The sequence below is a fragment of the Lynx canadensis genome, chromosome X (genome assembly GCF_007474595.2).
Source record: "Lynx canadensis isolate LIC74 chromosome X, mLynCan4.pri.v2, whole genome shotgun sequence".
Lineage (NCBI taxonomy): Eukaryota > Metazoa > Chordata > Mammalia > Carnivora > Felidae > Lynx > Lynx canadensis.
Window position 1 is genome coordinate 84,591,270 of NC_044321.2, and position 23,149 is coordinate 84,614,418.

Genomic DNA, 23,149 nt, shown 5'->3' on the forward strand with positions numbered 1-23,149 from the left:
AGAGGTTGTTGTAGAGACTTAGGTAAGAAACAATGGAGAGGCAATGGAGATGTATTATAACAGGAAAGGAATAGACCTGTTTCTGATGTGGCCTATTTTCAGACGTCTCTGTATGAAGTACTTACAAAAACAAAATTATTCTATTGGCAGATATTTTCTATGCAGAGTGAAGGATTGACATTGATCTGTCCAGAAAGGACCACTATCTTGAAACTTCTTGAACATAACATCAAACTATAATTCAAACTCCAGCCCAATATTTCTGAAAATGTGGGCTACAGACCACATGCAACAAAAGAACCCAGGGAACTTGTTAAACTGCAGATTCCTAAGTCTGGCCTCGACTGAATCAAGGAATGGGTCCAGGGAGTTCAGTGTTTTAACAAGTTTCTCAGGTAATTGTCATGCATTTTAAAGTTTGAAGGTCATTAATCTAGCCCAACAGTTTTAATTTTTTTAATCTGACAGCACATTTTTATATTTTTTTAATTTATTTTTTAATATAATTTATTGTCAAATTGGTTTCCATACAACACCCAGTGCTCATCCCAACAGGTGCCCTCCTCAATGCCCATCACCCACATTCCCCTCTCCCCCACTCCCCATCAACCCTCAGTTTGTTCTCAGTATTTAAGAGTCTCATGGTTTGCCTCCCTCCCTCTCTGTAACTTCCCCCCCTTCCCCTCCCCCATGGTCTTCTGTTATGTTTCTCAGGATCCACATATGAGTGAAAACATATGGTACCTGTCTTTCTCTGCCTGACTTATTTCACTTAGCATGATACCCTCCAGTTCCATCCACATTGTTGGAAATTAGCCCAACAGTTTTAAAAATATAATCTTGGGGGCGCCTGAGTGGCTCAGTCAGTTAAGCATCCGACTCTTGATTTTGGCTCAGGTCATGATCTCACAGTTTGTGAGATTGAGCCCCATGTCGGGCTCCGTGCTGATAGCATGGAGCTTGCTTGAGATTCTCTCTCTCCCTCTCTCTATGCCACTCCCCCTGCTCACTCGCTCTCTCTCTCAAAATAAATAAACTTAAAAAGAAACCTTTAAAAAATATAATCTGGGACCACTGGTCCCTCAGACTTTTTCAGGGTTACATGAGGTGAAAACTGTTCCCATAGTAATACGTAGGCATAATTTGCCATATTCACTGTGTTGATGTTTATGTTAGTAGGAAAATACTGCTGGCACCTTAGCAGACATTAAGACAGAGACATCAAACTATTGTATACTATATCTCTATGCATTTACAGTAAAAGAATTCCAGTTTCACTTAAGAATGTGCTTGATGAATCAGTAAGCATAATTAATTTTATGAAATCTCTACCCTGTCATACACAACTCTTTTTTGAATATTCTATGTGATGAAGTGGGAAGTAGGCATAAAGCACTTTTGCAGCATACCAAAGTATGATGGTTGTCTGAAGGAAAAGCACTTATATAACTGAGTTGTGAGCTGAAGAAGGCTTTCTTTAAACAGCTCCTTTTTTAGAAAGAATTCTTTAATGTTTATTCTTGAGAGAGAGAGACAGAGACAGAGACTGAGACAGAGAATGAGTGGGGAAGGGGCAGAGCAAGAGAGGGACACAGAATCGGAAACAGGCTCCAGGCTCTGCTGTGCTGTCAGCACAGAGCCTGATGCGGGGCTTGAACTCATGAACCGTGAGATCATGACCTGAGCCAAAGTTGGACACTTAACCGACTGAGCCACCCAGGCACCCCTAAATAGTTCCTTTTTAACTTAAAAGTATTACTGACAAACAGGTTACTTAGACTGGGGTATTTAGAAGACCTTTTCTTAAAATTGAATCAAGTGAGCCTGTCATTTTGAGGAAAAAAATAACAGCATGTGATGCTAATGGTCAAAAGTAAGTGATCAAGCAAAAATTAGAATTTTGGAAAATTTTTATCTACCATGTGAACTTCACAATTTCTTTTTTTTTTTTAATTTTTTTATTATTTTTTTTAACGTTTATTTATTTTTGAGACAGAGAGAGAGACAGAGCATGAACGGGGGAGGAGCAGAGAGAGAGGGAGACACAGAATCAGAAGCAGGCTCCAGGCTCTGAGCCATCAGCCCAGAGCCCGACGCGGGGCTCGAACTCACGGACCGCGAGATCGTGACCTGGCTGAAGTCGGACGCTTAACCGACTGAGCCACCCAGGTGCCCCCTCAATTTCTTAATACTTAGACTTTTCTGATAAGATCAATGGTGATACTAAATAACCATCAGTTGTTTTTAAATATATGAAATTTATTGTCAAATTGGTTTCCATACAACACCCAGTGCTCATCCCAAAAGGTGCCCTCCTCAATACCCATCACCCACCCTCCCCTCCCCCCCACCCCCCATCAACCCTCAGTTTGTTCTCAGTTTTTAAGAGTCTCTTATGCTTTGGCTCTCTCCCACTCTAACCTCTTTTTTTTTTTTCCCTTCCCCTCCCCCATGGGTTCCTGTTAAGTTTCTCAGGATCCACATAAGAGTGAAAACATATGGTATCTGTCTTTCTCTGTATGGCTTATTTCACTTAGCATCACACTCTCCAGTTCCACCCACGTTGCTACAAAGGGCCATATTTCGTTCTTTCTGTGTATATAAACCACAATTTCTTTATCCATTCATCAGTCGATGGACATTTAGGCTCTTTCCATAACTTGGCTATTGTTGAGAGTGCTGCTATAAACATTGGGGTACAAGTGCCCCTATGCATCAGTACTCCTGTATCCCTTGGGTAAATTCCTAGCAGTGCTATTGCTGGGTCATAGGGTAGGTCTATTTTTAATTTTTTGAGGACCCTCCACACTGTTTTCCAGAGCGGCTGCACCAGTTTGCATTCCCACCAACAGTGCAAGAGGGTTCCCGTTTCTCCACATCCTCCCCAGCATCTGTAGTCTCCTGATTTGTTCATTTTAGCCACTCTGACTGGCGTGAGGTGATATCTGAGTGTGGTTTTGATTTCTATTTCCCTGATGAAGAGCGACGTTGAGCATCTTTTCATGTGTCTGTTGGCCATCCGGATGTCTTCTTTAGAGAAGTGTCTATTCATGTTTTCTGCCCATTTCTTCACTGAATTATTTGTTTTCCGGGTGTGGAGTTTGGTGAGCTCTTTATAGATTTTGGATACTAGCCCTTTGTCCGATATGTCATTTGCAAATATGTTTTCCCATTCCGTTGGTTGCCTTTTAGTTTTGTTGGTTGTTTCCTTTGCAGTGCAGAAGCTTTTTATCTTCATGAGGTCCCAGTAGTTCATTTTTGCTTTTAATTCCCTTGCCTTTGGGGATGTGTCGAGTAAGAGATTGCTACGGCTGAGGTCAGAGAGGTCTTTTCCTGCTTTCTCCTGTAGGGTTTTGATGGTTTCCTGTCTCACATTCAGGTCCTTTATCCACTTTTGAGTTTATTTTTGTGAATGGTATGAGAAAGTAGTCTAGTTTCAACCTTCTGCATGTTGCTGTCCAGTTCTCCCAGCACCATTTGTTAAAGAGACTGTCTTTTTTCCATTGGATGTTCTTTCCTGCTTTGTCAAAGATAAGTTGGCCATACGTTTGTGGGTCTAGTTCTGGGGTTTCTATTCTATTCCATTGGTCTCTGTGTCTGTTTTTGTGCCAATACCATGCTGTCTTGATGATGACAGCTTTGTAGTAGAGGCTAAAGTCTGGGATTGTGATGCCTCCTGCTTTGGTCTTCTTCTTCAAAATGACTGGCTAACCACAGAAGGCCCCAAATAGCCAAAGTCATTTTGAAGAAGAAGACCAAAGCAGGAGGCATCACAATCCCAGACTTTAGCCTCTACTACAAAGCTGTCATCATCAAGACAGCATGGTATTGGCACAAAAACAGACACAGAGACCAATGGAATAGAATAGAAACCCCAGAACTAGACCCACAAACGTATGGCCAACTTATCTTTGACAAAGCAGGAAAGAACATCCAATGGAAAAAAGACAGTCTCTTTAACAAATGGTGCTGGGAGAACTGGACAGCAACATGCAGAAGGTTGAAACTAGACTACTTTCTCATACCATTCACAAAAATAAACTCAAAAGTGGATAAAGGACCTGAATGTGAGACAGGAAACCATCAAAACCCTACAGGAGAAAACAGGAAAAGACCTCTCTGACCTCAGCCGTAGCAATCTCTTACTCGACACATCCCCAAAGGCAAGGGAATTAAAAGCAAAAATGAACTACTGGGACCTCATGAAGATAAAAAGCTTCTGCACTGCAAAGGAAACAACCAACAAAACTAAAAGGCAACCAACGGAATGGGAAAACATATTTGCAAATGACATATCGGACAAAGGGCTAGTATCCAAAATCTATAAAGAGCTCACCAAACTCCACACCCGGAAAACAAATAATTCAGTGAAGAAATGGGCAGAAAACATGAATAGACACTTCTCTAAAGAAGACATCCGGATGGCCAACAGACACATGAAAAGATGCTCAACGTCGCTCTTCATCAGGGAAATAGAAATCAAAACCACACTCAGATATCACCTCACGCCAGTCAGAGTGGCTAAAATGAACAAATCAGGAGACTACAGATGCTGGGGAGGATGTGGAGAAACGGGAACCCTCTTGCACTGTTGGTGGGAATGCAAACTGGTGCAGCCGCTCTGGAAAACAGTGTGGAGGGTCCTCAAAAAATTAAAAATAGACCTACCCTATGACCCAGCAATAGCACTGCTAGGAATTTACCCAAGGGATACAGGAGTACTGATGCATAGGGGCACTTGTACCCCAATGTTTATAGCAGCACTCTCAACAATAGCCAAGTTATGGAAAGAGCCTAAATGTCCATCGACTGATGAATGGATAAAGAAATTGTGGTTTATATACACAGAAAGAACGAAATATGGCCCTTTGTAGCAACGTGGGTGGAACTGGAGAGTGTGATGCTAAGTGAAATAAGCCATACAGAGAAAGACAGATACCATATGTTTTCACTCTTATGTGGATCCTGAGAAACTTAACAGGAACCCATGGGGGAGGGGAAGGGAAAAAAAAAAGAGGTTAGAGTGGGAGAGAGCCAAAGCACAAGAGACTCTTAAAAACTGAGAACAAACTGAGAGTTGATGGGGGGTGGGGGGGAGGGGAGGGTGGGTGATGGGTATTGAGGAGGGCACCTTTTGGGATGAGCACTGGGTGTTGTATGGAAACCAATTTGACAATAAATTTCATATATTGAAGAAAAAAACAAAATTACTTTGGCTATTCAGGGCCTTTTGTGGTTCCATATGAATTTTAGGATTGCTTGTTCTAGCTTCGAGAAGAATGCTGGTGCAATTTTGATTGAGATTGCATTGAATGTGTAGATAGCTTTGGGTAGTATTGACATTTTAACAATATTTATTCTTCCAACCCATGAGCACGGAATGTTTTTCCATTTCTTTATATCTTCTTCAATTTCCTTCGTGAGCTTTCTATAGTTTTCAGCATACAGATCTTTTACATCTTTGGTTAGGTTTATTCCTAGGTATTTTATGCTTCTTGGTGCAATTGTGAATGGGATCAGTTTCTTTATTTGTCTTTCTGTTGCTTCACTATTAGTGTATAAGAACGCAACTGATTTCTTTCCATTGATTTTGTATCCTGCAACTTTGCTAAAGTCATGTACCAGTTCTCGCAGACTTCTGGTGGAGTCTGTCGGATTTTCCATGTACAATATCATGTCATCTGCAAAAAGTGAAAGCTTGAATTCTTCTTTGCCAATTTTGATGCCTTGGATTTCCTTTTGTTGTCTGATTGCTGATGCTAGCATTTCCAACACTATGTTGAACAATAGCGGTGAGTTGGACATCCCTGTCGTGTTCCTGATCTCAGGGGGAAAGCTCTCAGTTTTTCCCCATTGAGGATGATGTTAGCTGTGGGCTTTTCATAAATGGCTTTTATGATGTTTAAGTATGTTCCTTCTATCCCGACTTTCTCGAGTGTTTTTATTAAGAAAGGATGCTGAATTTTGTCAAATGCTTTTTCTGCATCATTTGACAGGATCATATGGTTCTTATCTTTTCTTTTATTAATATGATGTATCATGTTGATTGATTTGCGAATGTTGAACCAGCCCTGCATCCCAGGAATGAATCCCACTTGATCATGGTGAATAATTCTTTTTATATGCTGTTGAATTCGATTTGCTAGTACCTTATTGAGAATTTTTGCATCCATATTCATCAGGGATATTGGCCTGTAGTTCTCTTTTTTTACTGGGTCTCTGTCTGGTTTAGGAATCAAAGTAATGCTGGCTTCATAGAATGAGTCTGGAAGTTTTCCTTCCTTTTCTATTTTTTGGAATAGTTTGAGAAGGATAGGTATTATCTCTGCTTTAAACGTCTGGTAGAACTCCCCTGGGAAGCCATCTGGTCCTGGACTCTTATTTGTTGGGAGATTTTTGATAACCGATTCAATTTCTTCGCTGGTTATGGGTCTCTTCAAGCTTTCTATTTCCTCCTGATTGAGTTTTGGAAGTGTGTGGGTGTTTAGGAATTTGTCCATTTCTTCCAGGTTGTCCAGTTTGTTGGCATATAGTTTTTCATAGTATTCCCTGATAATTGCTTGTATTTCTGTGGGATTGGTTGTAATAATTCCATTTTCATTCATGGTTTTATCTATTTGGGTCATCTCCTTTTTCTTTTTGAGAAGCCTGGCTAGAGGTTTATCAATTTTGTTTATTTTTTCAAAAACCCAACTCTTGGTTTCATTGATCTGCTCTACAGTTTTTTTAGATTCTATATTGTTTATTTCTGCTCTAATCTTTATTATTTCTCTTCTTCTGCTGGGTTTAGGGTGACTTTGCTGTTCTGCTTCTATTTCCTTTAGGTGAGCTGTTAGATTTTGTATCTGGGATGTTTCTTGTTTCTTGAGAGAGGCCTGGATTGCAGTGTATTTTCCTCTCAGAACTGCCTCCGCTGCATCCCAAAGCATTTGGATTGTTGTATTTTCATTTTCATTTGTTTCCATTTATTTTTTAATTTCTTCTCTAATTGCCTGGTTGACCCACTCATTCTTTAGTAGGGTGTTCTTTAACCACCATGTATTTGGAGGCTTTCTAGACTTTTCCTGAACCATGAGTTTTTGATATTGTATAATCTTGAATCACTGTTTGTAAAATCTGCATAACTCAGTGAACCAGTACTTTCCAAATGACCAATGTATGATATTATAAAACCATGCACGGGAAAGGGTCTATTTGATATGTGAGATAGATCAATGCATTTTTATTTAACCAAGTACAAAGAGTTCATTGATGTGGTGTCAAATTATACCTTGTACCTAATGTTTAGGAAATTACCACTTGATGGAGCGCCTGAGTGGCTCAGTCAGTTAAGCATCTGACTTTGGTTCAGGTCATGATCTCGTGGTTTGTGGGTTCAAGCCCCTCATCGGGCTGTGTGCTGACAGCTCAAAGCCTGGAGTCTGCTTTGGATTCTGTGTCTCCCACTCTCTCTGCCCCTTCTCTGCTCACACTCTGTCTGTCTCTGTCTCTCTCTCAAAAATAAATAAATGGTAAAAAAAAAAAAAAAAAAAAGAAAAAGAAATTACCACTCATTGAATTTTGGTGTAGTATCAAAGAAGAATATCTACAATTATTTCAAAATGCTATTAAATGTTGTAAATACAATTTTCTAATTATAAATCTACATGAGTACAGATTTCCTTAATATGCCTAAACCAGAAGAACAGATCACAATAGATCTAATGCAGAAGCAGATCTGAAGATCCAGCTGTCTTCTATTAAGTCTGACATTAAAGAGGTTTACACAAACGACAATTCCATGCTTATTACATTTTTTAGGGGGAAATATTTTTTATTTAAAAAGTCTATTAACATTTATTTACAACTGCTATTTTAAATGAGTGAATAAATATTTTTTAAATTTCCCAGTGTTAATTTCTAATATGCTAACTATATGTACATAAACAACAGTTCTTTGGATTCCTCAGTAACTTTAGAGTATAAAGGGGTCTTGAGACTAAAAACTTAAGGGAAATGCTGATCTAGCCCTCTGTTTCTTAACAATGTGCTAAACGTTCCCTAATGGGAATCAGAGTAGTATTTTTAAATAAGGGCTAGGTATTTTTAAATAATAATTCTAAGAATTGTTTGCCTCTGAATATGACCTGTCATCCACAACTTAGGCAAATATGACCTTTTCAACAGTGATGTTTCTAATTCTGTAGTGTCTTTAATATGCTGTTTTCTGAGGACTCCCAACTGCCAGAGATTTTGTGGTGTGATATCAAAGCTGAGACCCATTCCGTAACATACTGTCATCTCCACAACCTATAGCAGAAGTATCTGTGGGTTCCTGGCAGAGAGAAAGGCAACTTTCTGTGCTTTACATGACTGTCTACCTCTGCGTCATTCCTTTGGCATAAAATAATGATAATAAAAGATGATTTAGGTTGTTTTCACTGTCACCATCCCTCCCCCCCAAAAGATAATTTGTTAACAATACAATATGTTAAGAAACATTGCTTTACCCAACAGCTGACCTGTACTAATCCCTGTTTCATATCTGGCAACATAGTAGAATTTAACTAAGGCTAGTTAGGAGCATACTGGTGTATTAAAGAGGTATGCAGTACTGATTTGTCTGATTCCCAGTGAAACACAGACATATATTTCCAATACCTTTGAGAAATCATTTGTATTTTTTTGTGGTACAATGGTAGAATTATTATTTTTTTAATCAAGAGAGCTGATGTGAAGAAGTCAATTTAAGAAACCTAAATTCGGTTCATCTGTGGCTGGCAAGCAAAAGGGGGCCAAAAAAAGGTCACAAAATGGGAATTTGAAGAAAGATAAGCTAGTCAAACCTGAAAGTTCAGATGTTTAGGTTTTTTGCTTGTTTGTTTGTTTTTTACTGGTTTTAAAAAAATGCCACTTAGGACTCCTTGGTCTTATGACCTTTAGTGTTCCTCTTTGAAATACATTCACCATCCCTACTTGCCCTAAGTTGAAATACATTGACCTGCCCTGGTTGGTATAGTGGGGGGAAACTGAGCCTTTGAAAGCTACTGTGAACAAAATGAATATTCAGAAGTCCACTTGAATCAGTTCCAGATTTTCTAATGGAGGAAATGTTTGTTGGAGAATCATGTTGGACTTCTTCACACCTAGATCTTATTCATTGTACATATGAGTGAATTCAGAAGTGCTGATTTCATTGTATTATCAGAATGTCGGGCAGTATTGAATGTGAACTAAGTTTTGGAAGAGGTACTTTGGCCTTCAGTTGCCCTTACTTATTACTTGTAAGTCACTCATTGCAGACACTCTCTTTTCTAATATTAAAAGTGGAATACTGGTTGAAAATGATACTGGAACAGCTTTCCACACCTCCTTGTATTTTGTGTTTGAATACCAAGGTGCTGGAAGCACGCCATCATTATACTTTGAATATTTCATATATTGTAAAATGCTTTTGAATTTATTTTGCATTTTGACACATTAATATTTAAATGTATGTGTGGGGGGGAGGTCCAGAAGTATAGAACTTAGTACATAGTTTATACTCAATAAATATTCAGTGAACTTGTGTTCATAAATAAGATTAGGTCATAACCATAATAGCATTAGCTCTTCGAAGGACATGAAAGGGGCTGGCCACCAGCAGAATCCTAGATCAAATTTCTCCATGTTATGAACTGGAAAGTGTTTTTCACCAGTAGTGCCAAGGGTCGACATGCTTTATTTATATTAACATTTTAATTGAAAGATACTGTGTAAGATTAGTAAGAGTTGCTACAGTCTAGTTCATTACCTTTTTCCCAAGCTAGACACAGGCCAAAGCCTTTATTCTTTGTTGAACATTTGAAATTGGAGTATTTCTTCTGCTTAATTGTTACCTATTCCTAATCTATCCCTTTTCCCAAAATATTTTAGGTAGCAGAGTGAAGATGTAAAAAACTTGATCTACATTGTGTTACTAATGATTTTTAAGTAGCAAGTTCAAGGATTCCTTATTGAATGGAGTGAATGCTATCAAGATAATTGTTCCCGTATTTTCCCAACTCTGCATTCATATGGCCACAGGAGCATTATTTACACCGTGGAAATTGGCACACACTACCATTCAAGGCTTCCTCATTGTTAAACATTTACCATGACATTCCCCCCATCCTGAATGTATCTATTTAATTTTCATTTTTACAGTCAAAGAATAGCTGATGTAGAATGGTGGTGAAGAGCAGAGACACTGGAGTCAAACTGCCTGGGTTCAGATACCAGTTGTGTACTTATTAGCTTGTGTTCTCCTAGGCAAGTTAGTCAATCTTATCTTTAATGAGATAATAGCAATGCTTACCTTATAGGGTTGATGTGAGGATTAAATATGTTAATGCATATAAAGCACTTGGAACAGAGTCTAGTTTATAGATAAATCTTATCTGGCAACCTCAATTATGCAGAGCATAGCCAGGATTCAGGAAGCAAACAAAAATGTCACCGAGCAACCAATATAAATATCAGAGGGTACTTGCAACTAAAGCCCTCAAGCTCTCTTTGGAAGCCTGTTTGCTTTTTCTTTGGACCAAAGCTTCACTGACTTTTCAGAGTTGAGAGCAGATTTGAAGTATAAAATTACAAAGGGGTGAGAGATACTGCTAGAGGCAACAAGTGAGAACCTCCCTCCCTGAAAGAAAATAGCCCAAAGTGAGAACTCAGAAATGAGTCAGACTGTATGATTTCTAAGGTCCATTATAGCTCCAAAAAATCAGTGACTTCGGTGAAAACTCATAACAGTTTAGGGACAAATAACCTTACTAGTACCATGTAAAATAATGGCTCACAAAGGTGATCCACTGCTAATAATAAATCCTAATCAGTATATCTTGGTTAGGAAAATAGGACAGTATAGATTAATTTTTAAAATGTCCATTCAAGGAATATGATTTAGCCTTAAAAAGGAAGGACATTTTGATATATACTACAACACCAATGAACCTTGAAGACATTATGCTAAGTGAATAAGCCAGTCACAAAAAGAACAATATAGTATGATTCCACTTTGAGGTACCTAGCATAGTCAAATTCATAGAGGCAGGAAGAATTGTGGTTGCCAGGGGCCGGGGGAAGGAGGAATGGGGAGTTAGTGTTTAATGGAGACAGAGTTTCAGTTGGAGGAAATGAAAAAGTTCTGGAGATGGATGGTGGTGATAGTTGCAGAACAATGCAGATGCACTTAATGTCACTGAACTTGACACTTAAAAATGGTTAAAATGGTATATTTTATGCTGTATGTATTTTACACAATAAAAAATAAAACTATAGTTAAGTGGGGAGAGCTGTCAATATTAGGAAAAAGAAGCCTAATAAATGGACCAATAAACCTATACCACCTCAAAAAATAAATAAAATGTCCATTCAAAATTGTTAAAATTAATTATTTGTGTAAAACTTTTTGTTACTTGGAAATTTTACTTATATAGAATACCTAATTCCCTGACAATATCTGTTAAAGGAAACCATTACTATCGTTAATTAAAAGACACTGTCTGTCCTTAAAATGCTCTTAATTTAGGGAGGGAGTACGACATGCCAATTGAAATGCAAAAGCAAAATGAAGTATTAGATAAAGGTTAAAAACCAAGTGACGGGAACAAAGAGGGAACATTTACGTTCCCACTTGGAACTTGGGAAAATAATATAGGAGGCAGCATTTGAGCTGGGATTTGGGTAATGAACAGGCAGAGAAGGAGGGGGGAATGTCAGCAGATGGAGGAAATTTTAGTCTGAGGGAACAGAATGAACAAAAGGAGAGTTATAAAAAGTGAATGACAATAGCCAACCCCATGTGCTTGGGATCTGGATGAGATGGGGGTGTAGTGGGGATGTATCAAACTGGAAAGGTAAATTGGGACCAGATCATAAAAGGCTTTAAATGTGAGGCCAAGGAATCACTAAAGACTTTAGTGCCGGAAAGAGGCATGATGCAACCAAGTGACGGCAAAAGTCAACCAGGAAAGTAAACTCTGATGAAGCTTTAAGGGAAGGGGAATGTTGGATACAGAGTCACAAGTTAGGAGGTTACTGAAGTAGTTCAGGCAAGGAAATCATGAGGACCTATATTGAATAGGCAGCAGGAGTGGAAAGAAGGATCTGATAATGGGAGACACCAGGAAAGTAGCATCTGCATGACTGACTAGGTTAGCAGTGAATATTCGGACAGGATTCTGGGTAATCACACCAGATGACCAGAGGGTTGTGATACCATTAACTTCCCTGGGAAGGGAAGGAGGGGGCAGTTTTTGAATAGTTGCAAAGGTGTAGGGAGGAAGAGATGTATAATAATGTTTAGAAATGGGCCTTTTATATGATTACAAAGCTAATACAAAGCTAATTCAATGTATGAATATGAATTTGGGGCATTTGAAGTACAGCATTGTTCGCCGTGTGTAGACAAAGTACATTTCCTTACTGTCCTTGCTTTTTAATCTCCATCTAACTACAATGGTCCATATTTTCCTGATCATCCACCCCTGCCACCCACCTCATGTCTTCTGAAAGAATGAAAACTTATTTCTATCAGTCAAAAAAATTTAGAGGGACACATCTTAGATTTAAAAAGAAATCTTTGAAATGATATTCTAAAATGTGAATTTTTATAATTATCTTTACTTTCAAAGATTATACAGGTTACAGTATCAGAAATGAATGCTAGATTATATAATTGCAATTTTATAACCAGATATGTTCCTGACAGATGGCTTATAGAGAAAAGACAAATAGTGACAAAAGAGAATTGAAATAATATCTGGCTTTTAGTGCCAAAGCTAGAAATTTAAAGCTTCCAAATAAATAGAAAAGTGAGCCACTCTCTTGCAAAATAGCCAATACTCTAGATCCATAAGGGATATTTGGGTCATTTACTGAAAGAGGAAAAAGATACAACAAAAGCCATTTCAGACTCCTCCACTGCTTTAGAGATTTTCTTCATGTAAATGAGAAGAGAGAGTAAGTCATTGTCTACCAAACTGAGTGGTGGCAAATTAGTAAAGTTGTAAAAGGTTTTAACTAGATGGCTATCATATGTAAAAAACAAAAATAGTGTCTTTGGAACTTTAAGGGTCTGTAATCCTACCCTGTAAATATATTTTTTGAATTAGTAACTTCAAGTAAGGACGTCATCTTGAACTTTTGAAGACTTTGGCTACTGGGGGACCTTAAATTTAAGGGATTACTTGGGTAGTAATTCTGCTATGTACATTGCCATTTAAGGTTTGTACTCTTAATTTGATCATTGAAAGTGAGTACTATTTGAATAATGTACTTTTGTGTTTAAATTCTAGTTTAAAGGGCCTTTGGGATTTATGTGTATGTGTGTGTGGTGGGGGGTTGTGTATAGTTATGTTTATTCCAGATTGAAGTTTGATCATTAACCAAGATTAGTACCTTAACCTAGTATCAGTGGGAGGTTTCTCTGGTCGGTAATCTCTTAACGTTCAAAGAACTCTATTCTTTTGCTTAAGATTATTGGTCTCAGGTCATATAAACTAGAAGGAATATAAACCTTGATAAGCATTGGAATGACATGAGTAATCTGAAGTTCTCACAACATTGGGAAAGATAATGTTTGTCCTTTATTTTTTTCACAAGATTTATATAGTTGGGGGTAGAGAGGGAAGTGTTTAAGCCTCTCGATTAAGATTTAGACTATTAGACTAAGTAATAAGCTTAGTCTAATTTCAGGCTTGACTTTAGTCGGTGTTGAGTAGAACCATACAGTACTATTAATTTTTCATGTTCTATTCATTGCTAACCTGATTAGGTCCATGCAAAACCTTAGAGTACCCTGGACAAATTTTATATTGCTTTTGGGGATATAGAAAAATGTGCACATGGAGATATATAAATATATACATTGTACATTTGGGCTTGTGGACATCATTTATCTCAGATTACTACTCCTGATATGTAAATTCTTGTACATTTTAAGTTTGTTTATTTTTGAGAGAGAGAGAGAGCAAGCAGGGGAGGGGCAGAAAAAGAGGGAGAGAGAGAATCCCAAGTAGGCCCTGCACTGTCAGCCCACTGTCATGGGCTCGAACCCACAAACCATGAGATCATGACCTAAGCTGAAACCAAGAGTCGGACGCTTAACTGACTAAGCCACCAGGCACCCCAATAAATTCTTGTACATTTTAGTAGTGATCTTGTGAGATAGTCTATCACTTTATAAATTGGGAAAATACATAGTTAAGTATTTCTGTCTTTCCCAAATCTCAGATTCCCTAGGATGTAAAGCCCTGTTCTCTACCATCCAGGGGACTATTTGTCTTTAAGAAAGCTTTCATGTAAGAGGTAAATTGGACCCCAAATTCAATACTGTTGAGTTATAGGTGGTTAATCTGAGGAGAGTGGAGGTATTTGTTAAATATCATAGCTCCTTACTAAACTTATGAGTTACTTAAGATCAATAACCAAGTCTCAGTATGTTTATATCCCCTATAACGTATATGCATAGTAGGTGCCCAATAAATGTTAATTGAATGAATGAGTATCCTTTCATTGTCTCATTGGGAATACTTTAAAATCACTTTAGCAATTGGATTTTTATACTAAGAATGCCTTACCAAAACTAAAACTGAATTTCTTTTCTTTTACAGGTGCAGGAGACATTGTTGCAATCATGATTGGCAATCTGAAAGGAACAAAAATTCTACAGTCCATTCAAAGAGGCATACAAGTAACAATGGTCATCGAAGTAGGGAAGAAACATGGCCCTTGGGTGAATCACTATTCAATTTTCTTCGTCTCTGTGTCCTTTTTTATTATTACGGCAGCAACTGTAGGCTATTTTATCTTTTATTCTGCTCGAAGATTACGGAATGCAAGAGCTCAAAGCAGGAAACAGGTCCGTAATGGTCCTTTCTTCCAATCTAAAAATACTCTTTCAGTTGTAGTTTTGGAGTCATGCATTTTAATATACTTCACTTGCTAGACAATGATCCATGCATATGTTTTATGAAAACTGCTAGTTTTTAAAAGCATATCAGCTTCCATCCTCTCACAACTTTTATTTTTTGTAATTTGTCTTTGGCCTTAATCCTGCTTAATTAAATCTTCTGACACTTCATTAGGGAGCACAGCCAGCAATTAATTATATATGGGTATAAATACATATGTTCTTTTAAATTTCTTTCTAAATTACCAAAGTGTTTCATGCTCAATATAGAAAATTGAGAAATCAGAAAGTACAAGGGAAAAAAACTCACTCAAACACCATATAACAAAAAAACTGTAATCACCACCCAAAGTTAACTACTGTTATTTTACATGTATGTGTGTGCCTGTGGATGCATGTATTTGCATGTGGGGTTAGGACTGGGAAGGGAGACTAGGCTGAATATCATGAGAAGGCAGATTTGAATATCTAATTGTGCATGATATAGTGGTAGGCTCCAAACAGAGTCACATATTCATAATTTCTATCATATTTTAACTGACATATAAATAGGTACAAAGTATAGAAGTAATAGAGCAAAAATACAAAAGCATCATTGAACAGGGTGGTTGTATGCCATTAACCTCACCACTTTTAAACTGTTCCTCATCCACCTGATATCTTCCCTTCTCTTCTTACCCAGCTTCACTTCCATGGTCATTGCCATGTATATATCTTCAGTTCCTTTGGCCCTCTATTTGTTACACTTGCTGTCAAAATCCAACCCTGGTTAAATCCTAATTCCTCCCTACTCTGTGTCTACTTTGAAGTAACAGGAAAACACTGACATCAGTACAGACTGGTCTCTCTTTAAGTCTATGACCACAAACTGAGAGCCTTTAATGTGGCCTGACAACCATACTATCTTTTCTTAGGCATTTCCCCCCTGCTTTCACAGGTAACTAATCATTCATGTTCCTTTCTCCTTAAACTGCCAACACCTCCTCCAGCTTTACTCTCAACTTGGCATTTGGATCTTACTCCACTGAGGAAATTGATCAAAAGAGTACCTCTCCATGCTACCACCACATCTACGCATCTGTCTGTGACTGTCTATATCCTATGTCCTCTGCCTTGTCTTCTGTTACTGTGGACACACAAACATGCTATTACTGCTTCCCTTTTCAAAAGAGCTTTTCCTCGGGGCGCCTGGGTGGCGCAGTCGGTTAAGCGTCCGACTTCAGCCAGGTCACGATCTCGCGGTCCGTGAGTTCGAGCCCCGCGTCAGGCTCTGGGCTGATGGCTCGGAGCCTGGAGCCTGTTTCCGATTCTGTGTCTCCCTCTCTCTCTGCCCCTCCCCCGTTCATGCTCTGTCTCTCTCTGTCCCAAAAATAAATAAAAACGTTGAAGAAAAAAAAAAAAGAGCTTTTCCTGACCCCAGGCCAGAAATCTTGGAGTTATTCTTTATTCTTCTTTTACCTCTCACTTCCCATATAACCTCTATCAGCAAATATCATTGGTTCCACCTTTGTTGTATATCCAGAATCCAGTTACTTCTCACTACTTCATTGCTTCCACCCTGGTGCAAGCCACCATCATTTAACTCCTCCCCCTCTCAAGTATGTATTCTCGACACAGCTGCAGAGTGGTATGCTATTTCTCCAGAATGCTCAGTAGGGATTTAATGTTTTCAGCTGATCATTATAGTAAGGGCAAGAATATATTTCTATATGCACTGAGAAGTTCCTCCAAAGACAATGAAATTCTGGCCACTTCATGTACTCTTTCTCCAAGAAACAAAAATGAACCCAATTTATTTGTGAGTGGGGGAGCAGTGAAGATTTCTATATGGCAAGAAAGTTCATTGAATTTAGGAACAGATGAGAAATTGAAATCTTATTACAAAACCTTCATAAAAATTAGACACCGGTATATGGTAATGAGTGATGATTATCTCAATGTTTAAAGTTAATTGACTTCTGTTCCTCATAGAACATTGGTGGCAGGTTCAGCCTATTACTAGCTGTGGTCAAAAGGATGTTTAAAATTCCTAGGCCAAGCCATTCAATAGTTTCACACTGTGTTAATATTTGACATTTCTATATTGTGCTGTTTTATCTCTGAGGTGGGAGAGAAATTGGTATCTAGTATGAGTACTAAAGGTTATGGATACAATGACAAGAGTGTTTGGTTTGTGTATGTTCATGGTGGGGCATGAATTCCTATATTCTGAGTGCTGTAATAAATCTATTAATATGGCATTAAATCCAGTCAGAAAGTAATACAGTTTATAAAGAATGGCCTGGTGTTGCATAAGTTCCATTGAATATATAACTCTGGTTTCATCATTCATTTAAGTAATTTTCATAGTTTATAGTATATTTTATGAAAATTAACTTCTATAAAAATGGTCAAGAATAAAATTAAAACTTCTCACCTTTTAGAGAAGGCTTTGGAAAGGGCTTCTTTCACAACTTAGTAGGCTATATCTATGTATCCTTTGGTGACTAAAGGATTAAATATATGACTGGTAATCCCTTTTGCTTATAAATATTTGAGTGTTACAATATCATTTACATGTTATTTAGTTTTCCTGACTTCCTGTTTTTTTTTAAAGGTAGAGCTTGATGCATATGATGGTTATAACTATCACTAAATACTGCATTAACCCCATTTTACAGGTATAAATGGTAATGAAACTGAGTTATGGAAACTTACCTTCATTAGAATATTAGGAATTCATTAGAGTATTCAGGAATGTCTTTTCTCTGAACTATTATAATGCATAATATATAATGTCAGTCAAACTGATAAATGTGTAACCATAAATTTTGATGGCCAAGATGCCCAAATATATTGGGCAGTATATAGTGGCCACATGCTTGATATGTCATAGTATGATGTGTGAGAATACATATCATCCCTGTTTCCGTGCAGTGAAAGCTTTTAAACAAAAGTATCAATGGATTGTGAACAAAATTAACATATTAGGCATTACATGGTAGATTTGTGTCCACACTGGGAACAACCCTAACCCGAGACAAGGAAGATTATGGAAAACTTTATGGTGTGCTCAGACTAAATTGAATTTGGGAGTGACCACAATAAACTTGACTCAAGCATGAGATACCCAGAATTTTGTGGTTTGGTGCACATACCCTAACCATACTTTAAGCAGTTAATACTCAGTACCAACAAGGTGTGTGCTGGAGTGAACATTGGCTGGTGAAATGAAAGAGAGCTGTAGGTGAAATAGAAGCTGGCCTAGGTATAATGGAAGAAGCTGAATTAACTTTTGATGAAGACTGACTTTCAGAAGAAAATAATTTATTCTTTGAAATAGACACATTGGAAGGGATCATCTTCTAGGAGGAGGGAAAAATGGGAATCCACTTGGAAGGATGATAAAGCCTTGATAATATGGCCACACAAACCCAATACATAATGCTAGAGAATGCTAGCACTTAACACTGGGAAAGAGCATATATCTGACACAACAGGGCCTGCTAGCGATCTTAATACAAATGGAGGCCCCCAAGTAACCATGGGGCAATATAATGGCCTTCCATTTTTAGCTATGGAAGCTCAGGGAGAGCATCTTTGAGACACATACAGATCCCAAACTTATGGAAATTTTTTGAGTGAAATTGAAATTACATTGCTGATCTCTAACCTATCTTGACTAAAGGGATGGACCAAAATAAGATGAGCTAGTAGGAATAATATCAAATGATACCCATCAAATGATCTCTCATCAGGAGAAGGAGATGGCCTTGCTGCACAGCAGTCAATGGGAACCTATAACTATATAATACTGTGAAGTGAGACAAATGATTGACTTTGTCCTCAGCTAACATGGAACCTAGAAATGACAGAATCATCCTCACTGGTGACAACACTTGTCCATAATAATATCTAATATGTGGGCAAAGAGCAGTTCTTCTAGGAAGGTTTAGTAAACACTTCAGTGATACTTCCTGGTTTATTTTGTGACCAAACCTAACTGCATCATAACCATATTGTGATATGGTGTAATACCAGTATTGTTAGTGAAATTCAACTACCTGATATAAATAAATCATGTGATAGTCATATGTATTGGGAAACTGAATTAAAACCTCCAAAGGATATGATACCAATGGAGAGTGATTAGCCTGAGGAAGAATTAGATTTAATTCCATTATTACATTAAATGACACTGTAAGTTTATCACAAAGTTCAAGTAGTCATAGAATAAGGAAGTAAACAGATAATTAAACTGGCACATCAACATAAAGATGCCTGAAATTGTCTTATACATTAAAAGAATCCTATTTACACCCTTCACTGGCTTCTGCAAGTATTAGGTGTGCTTCTGTTATCCTTACTGCACCTTATGTATAAATGCTGTACTAATTGCAGAAGTCCAAATAACTATGACTATTTTGTTATTAAAAAGACCTTGATCAAGAGATAGGGGATGGATTATGAAGTAAGAAATAGCATAGTACATCTGGTTGCTTACTCCTTGCCAGTCTCCAAGGGAACCATGATTGGCCTTTGGCCAACCCTGGGAATGTGGCCCTCAAAGTGTTCTTTATGTTCGTTATTGATGATTTTGTTATACACACCTGGAGCAACGGACCATGTTGTGCCAGCTTGTCATGGTTGCCAGGCATGGCAGTAAAGATGGATGATATGCACCTATTTTCATTGTTGGGGTCCTGAGTGTCAGGCAGCATGGCCAGTTACTAGCAGGATTACCTAGTGACCAGCCTCAATCTGAGTCTCAAACCCTGAGACTCCAGTTGGTTCCCTGGGCAAAGATATGTCACACATGTCTTTGTAGTTTGCTACCAAAGAGATAGCACTCCTTTGTGGACTCACATGTGGTCTCACTAAGCTACATTAATATCTTAAAATTTGTCCTTCAACTTAAAGCATGACTAAAAATATCTGAAGTATTTCTGGTTACATTAGGTTTTCTCTACTAGTTCATGAAGTAAACTGGAAGACTTATCAGGTGTCGCATACTGTACCACTGTCAATACACACATTTGCAGTGGGTGTGTTTGTATGTATCTGTTCCTACCTGAAGACTTATTAGAGCCTTTTACAAAACCATTGTTTGGCTTTATGTTAGAAGAGCAGATTAAACAAATTATTCTCTCAGTAGGACTTAGTTTTATAGACTTTCTCTAGCTCTCATTGAACAAAAGGAAGCTCTTATAATGGGTCTCAGGATTATTTTATATTCACTTTCTCTAATTTTATTTTTATATCACTAATTCTAAAGGTTTTGATTGCCTTTTTTTTAATGCAATAATCTGAGTCATAACCTATCTACTGGGTCAAATTCCCCATTTCCTCACCACTCTTCCTTACAGTGCATTTCCTCACACTGTTCACAGTGATCACCTCCAGGCAAGTAGTCTGTACTCCTATTTATCCCCATCTCTATAGTTCCATAGACTTATAAGAAACTGCTTTATAGCCTGTACCTCCTCTTTCCTTTAGGAATACTTCATTAAAACAATATGCATAGATTTTCATTGAAAAAATAGAGTCTTTCAGTTCTCATATATCTGAATAGCCACATGACTCAGACATTGATTTTGTTCAAAGGAATAGATCTGAGGAAAAGAATCCTGTTACCATAATTCTTGATTTTAAGTATTCTGTTCTATAAATTCTGAGTCAAACTTTTTATGAAAAATTTTATTTAAAAGAAGTGATGACTTAAAGCAGGAAAATCTAGTTTGCTTACATCCACTCTCCTTTCTTGCTTTTGCACACCCTGCCCCCCCATCAAGTAATTAGGTTTGACTCCATGCCTAGTGTTATTCATGTGGGTTTCAGTTATGCTAAAAGCTTGAATGCCTTGGGACCAAAAGCCAGGCTGACAAATCAATCACCAGCCTGCAACATTTATTTTACTTAATTGGATGTAAATACACAAATAAACTAGGTAGGATATCTTTGAGTTTACACTTTAAAAATTGAATGTTGGAATATCTGATGATAATTGGCTTGGCTTTTCATTTCCAGCCCAAATACAGTCTCACTCAGAACTAAGAAAACTATATAGATGAGATTCTTCAGTGACTAGAACGATCACAGTTTTTGAATAGAGTAATGACATTAAGTTTCTGTTAAGAAAAATGGCTGACAACCAAGCTTTTTTGGATTAGTCTTCAAGTCTCTTGCCAAATATTCTTAGACCAGGTATCTCTTAGGATTGGAGAGGAGGCAGGGAGAGTCTGTTGGTATAAAATATTTGCTTAAAAGAGTTCCCCAAATCACAGTAAGTAGTGAATTTAGGAAGGATTTGAAGATTGGATAATAGCTGACTTTGAGGGTTTTTTTCTTTCATTTATCTTCTTCACAAAGAATGTGAAGCCTTTTTAAAGGCTTCTTTGCTATTACACAATGGAGGCAGTGTACTATAGTGGAGAGATCATGGGCTTTAAAGCCAGATAGAACCTGGGCTTGAATTAAATCACAGCTCTGCAACTAACCAGCTGCCTGGACTTTAGTCAAGCTTCTGAACCTTTTCTTGTCTATAAAACTTGGATATTAAAATACCTATTCCATAAGGCTGTTAATGATTAAACAAGATGACACATGTAAAAAGCTTAGGGTTGCACCTGACACACGGTAGAGGCTAATACCTGTTCCTGAAACCTTTCTTTTCCCAAATTTAGCAGAGTAGAGGCTTTTAATGAGTACAAGTGTGACTTGGATGAGAAAATTGCGACAATCTGTTTTGATTTTGTAAATTCAGAAGCTATTCTTTGAGCAATTACTAGGTTTTATGGAAAAATTTTTAAATGTTTAAGCCCCACTCCTCCAGCTACTCACAACCTAGTAGGAAAGACACATGAATAGTACAATTACAGAATATGATAAGAGGTAGAAACAATGAGCTATTGGAATTTATAAGGTAGGAGGGAATTCTGAAATGGTGGCAAGACATTTAAAAAGTGTCCAGAGAAATTTGTATAAAAAACTAGATACATGCTTAAAGTTCTTTTTAAGGAATTCTTTTTAAGGAATAGAATACAAATTACAGTTAGTATTGGGCACATTGTCTTTAAATGTGGAAACATATTTGGGCACCCAAGAAGTTTGACTTAAGTAATATATCCAAACATATGTATTTAACATAAACTGCTTGATCTTAATGTTGTTCTCAGATTTCAGTTTTTAGAGGAATGAATGTATCTTGGAAACTCTTGCTGTCAGTGTGACTGAACTATTTTGAGGACTGGCAGTTTTGTGAGTGACCCTCATTCAGGCTCTAAAACATAGTTTGTGCTTCTTATCAAAATGATGATTCTCACATCCATGTTTAAAGAAAATGGCTTTGCTTTTCGTTATAAAAGCTCAGTAGGAGCTATTGGAATTACCCACATTTCCTTTTAAAGGACTTGTTTTTATTCCAGAGCTGCTTTAATAAACATGGGTTTATACTATTATGCAAGTCTTTTACAGATCCTTCAAAATCAAGTCCCTTGCCTAGGATCCTCTGGCATCTTGGATTTTGCCCTGTATTTTTATAGTCCCTCAACTTTTTTTTAGCATTTCTCTATAATGTGAGTTCTATTCTCATAAGCATAGACTTGGACATTACATTTAGAGCTTGCCTTTGAGGCCATCCCTCAAATTTACATTAGTCTTTGATATGGTTAAAGAAAGTTATATATTTAACATTCATTCCTAATAAATTAATAAGCACTCACACTGGAGACTCAAGCATTTATATTGTGTTGAATATTTTGGAATGAGAAAACAGACTACGTAGACTCAAGTAAATACTCTAGAGATGTATCACCTCCTAGTGAGTGCAATTCCTTGACTGTGTCACAGAGCTTGTTTAAATCAGAAGTGCTCTAAAGACAAAATGCAAAATGATTGTCAAAGACTTATCATCAACTACATTTTTTTTCTTTGCCTGTTTTTCTTGTTAGCTCTTTTTTTTAACCATTTGCAGTGTTCACATCTAGGTTTCTAAATAGCTTATGATCTATGTGAAAAGAAAGTACTGATGTTTGGAAGTCTAGGCCAGTGCCAGGACCCTTGGGCATACTGATTGTTCACTATAAGGACTGGCCACAGTTTCATAGATCTTAGAATCCAGGTGTTGGAAAAGCTTCAGAAAGTAGCTGAGTTGTAGACGTATTGTAATGGAATCTTGAAGTATGAAGAGCAAAGTCCCAGTAACAGCTCTATCATTTAGAGGTTGCATTCCCTTTTGGATGAGTTATTTAACTTTTT

At 37.5% G+C, this 23,149-nt stretch overlaps 1 protein-coding gene across 1 annotated transcript in view; it reads left to right on the forward strand.

The window, feature by feature from the left end:
- The window catches only part of RNF128 (ring finger protein 128), a 63,174-nt gene that overhangs the window by 16,901 nt on the left and 23,124 nt on the right, over positions 1-23,149 (forward strand). Inside the window, exon 2 of the mRNA XM_030306124.1 lies at positions 14,616-14,863. Coding sequence (XP_030161984.1) covers positions 14,616-14,863 — 248 coding nt within the window. The remainder of the gene's footprint in view (positions 1-14,615; positions 14,864-23,149) is intronic.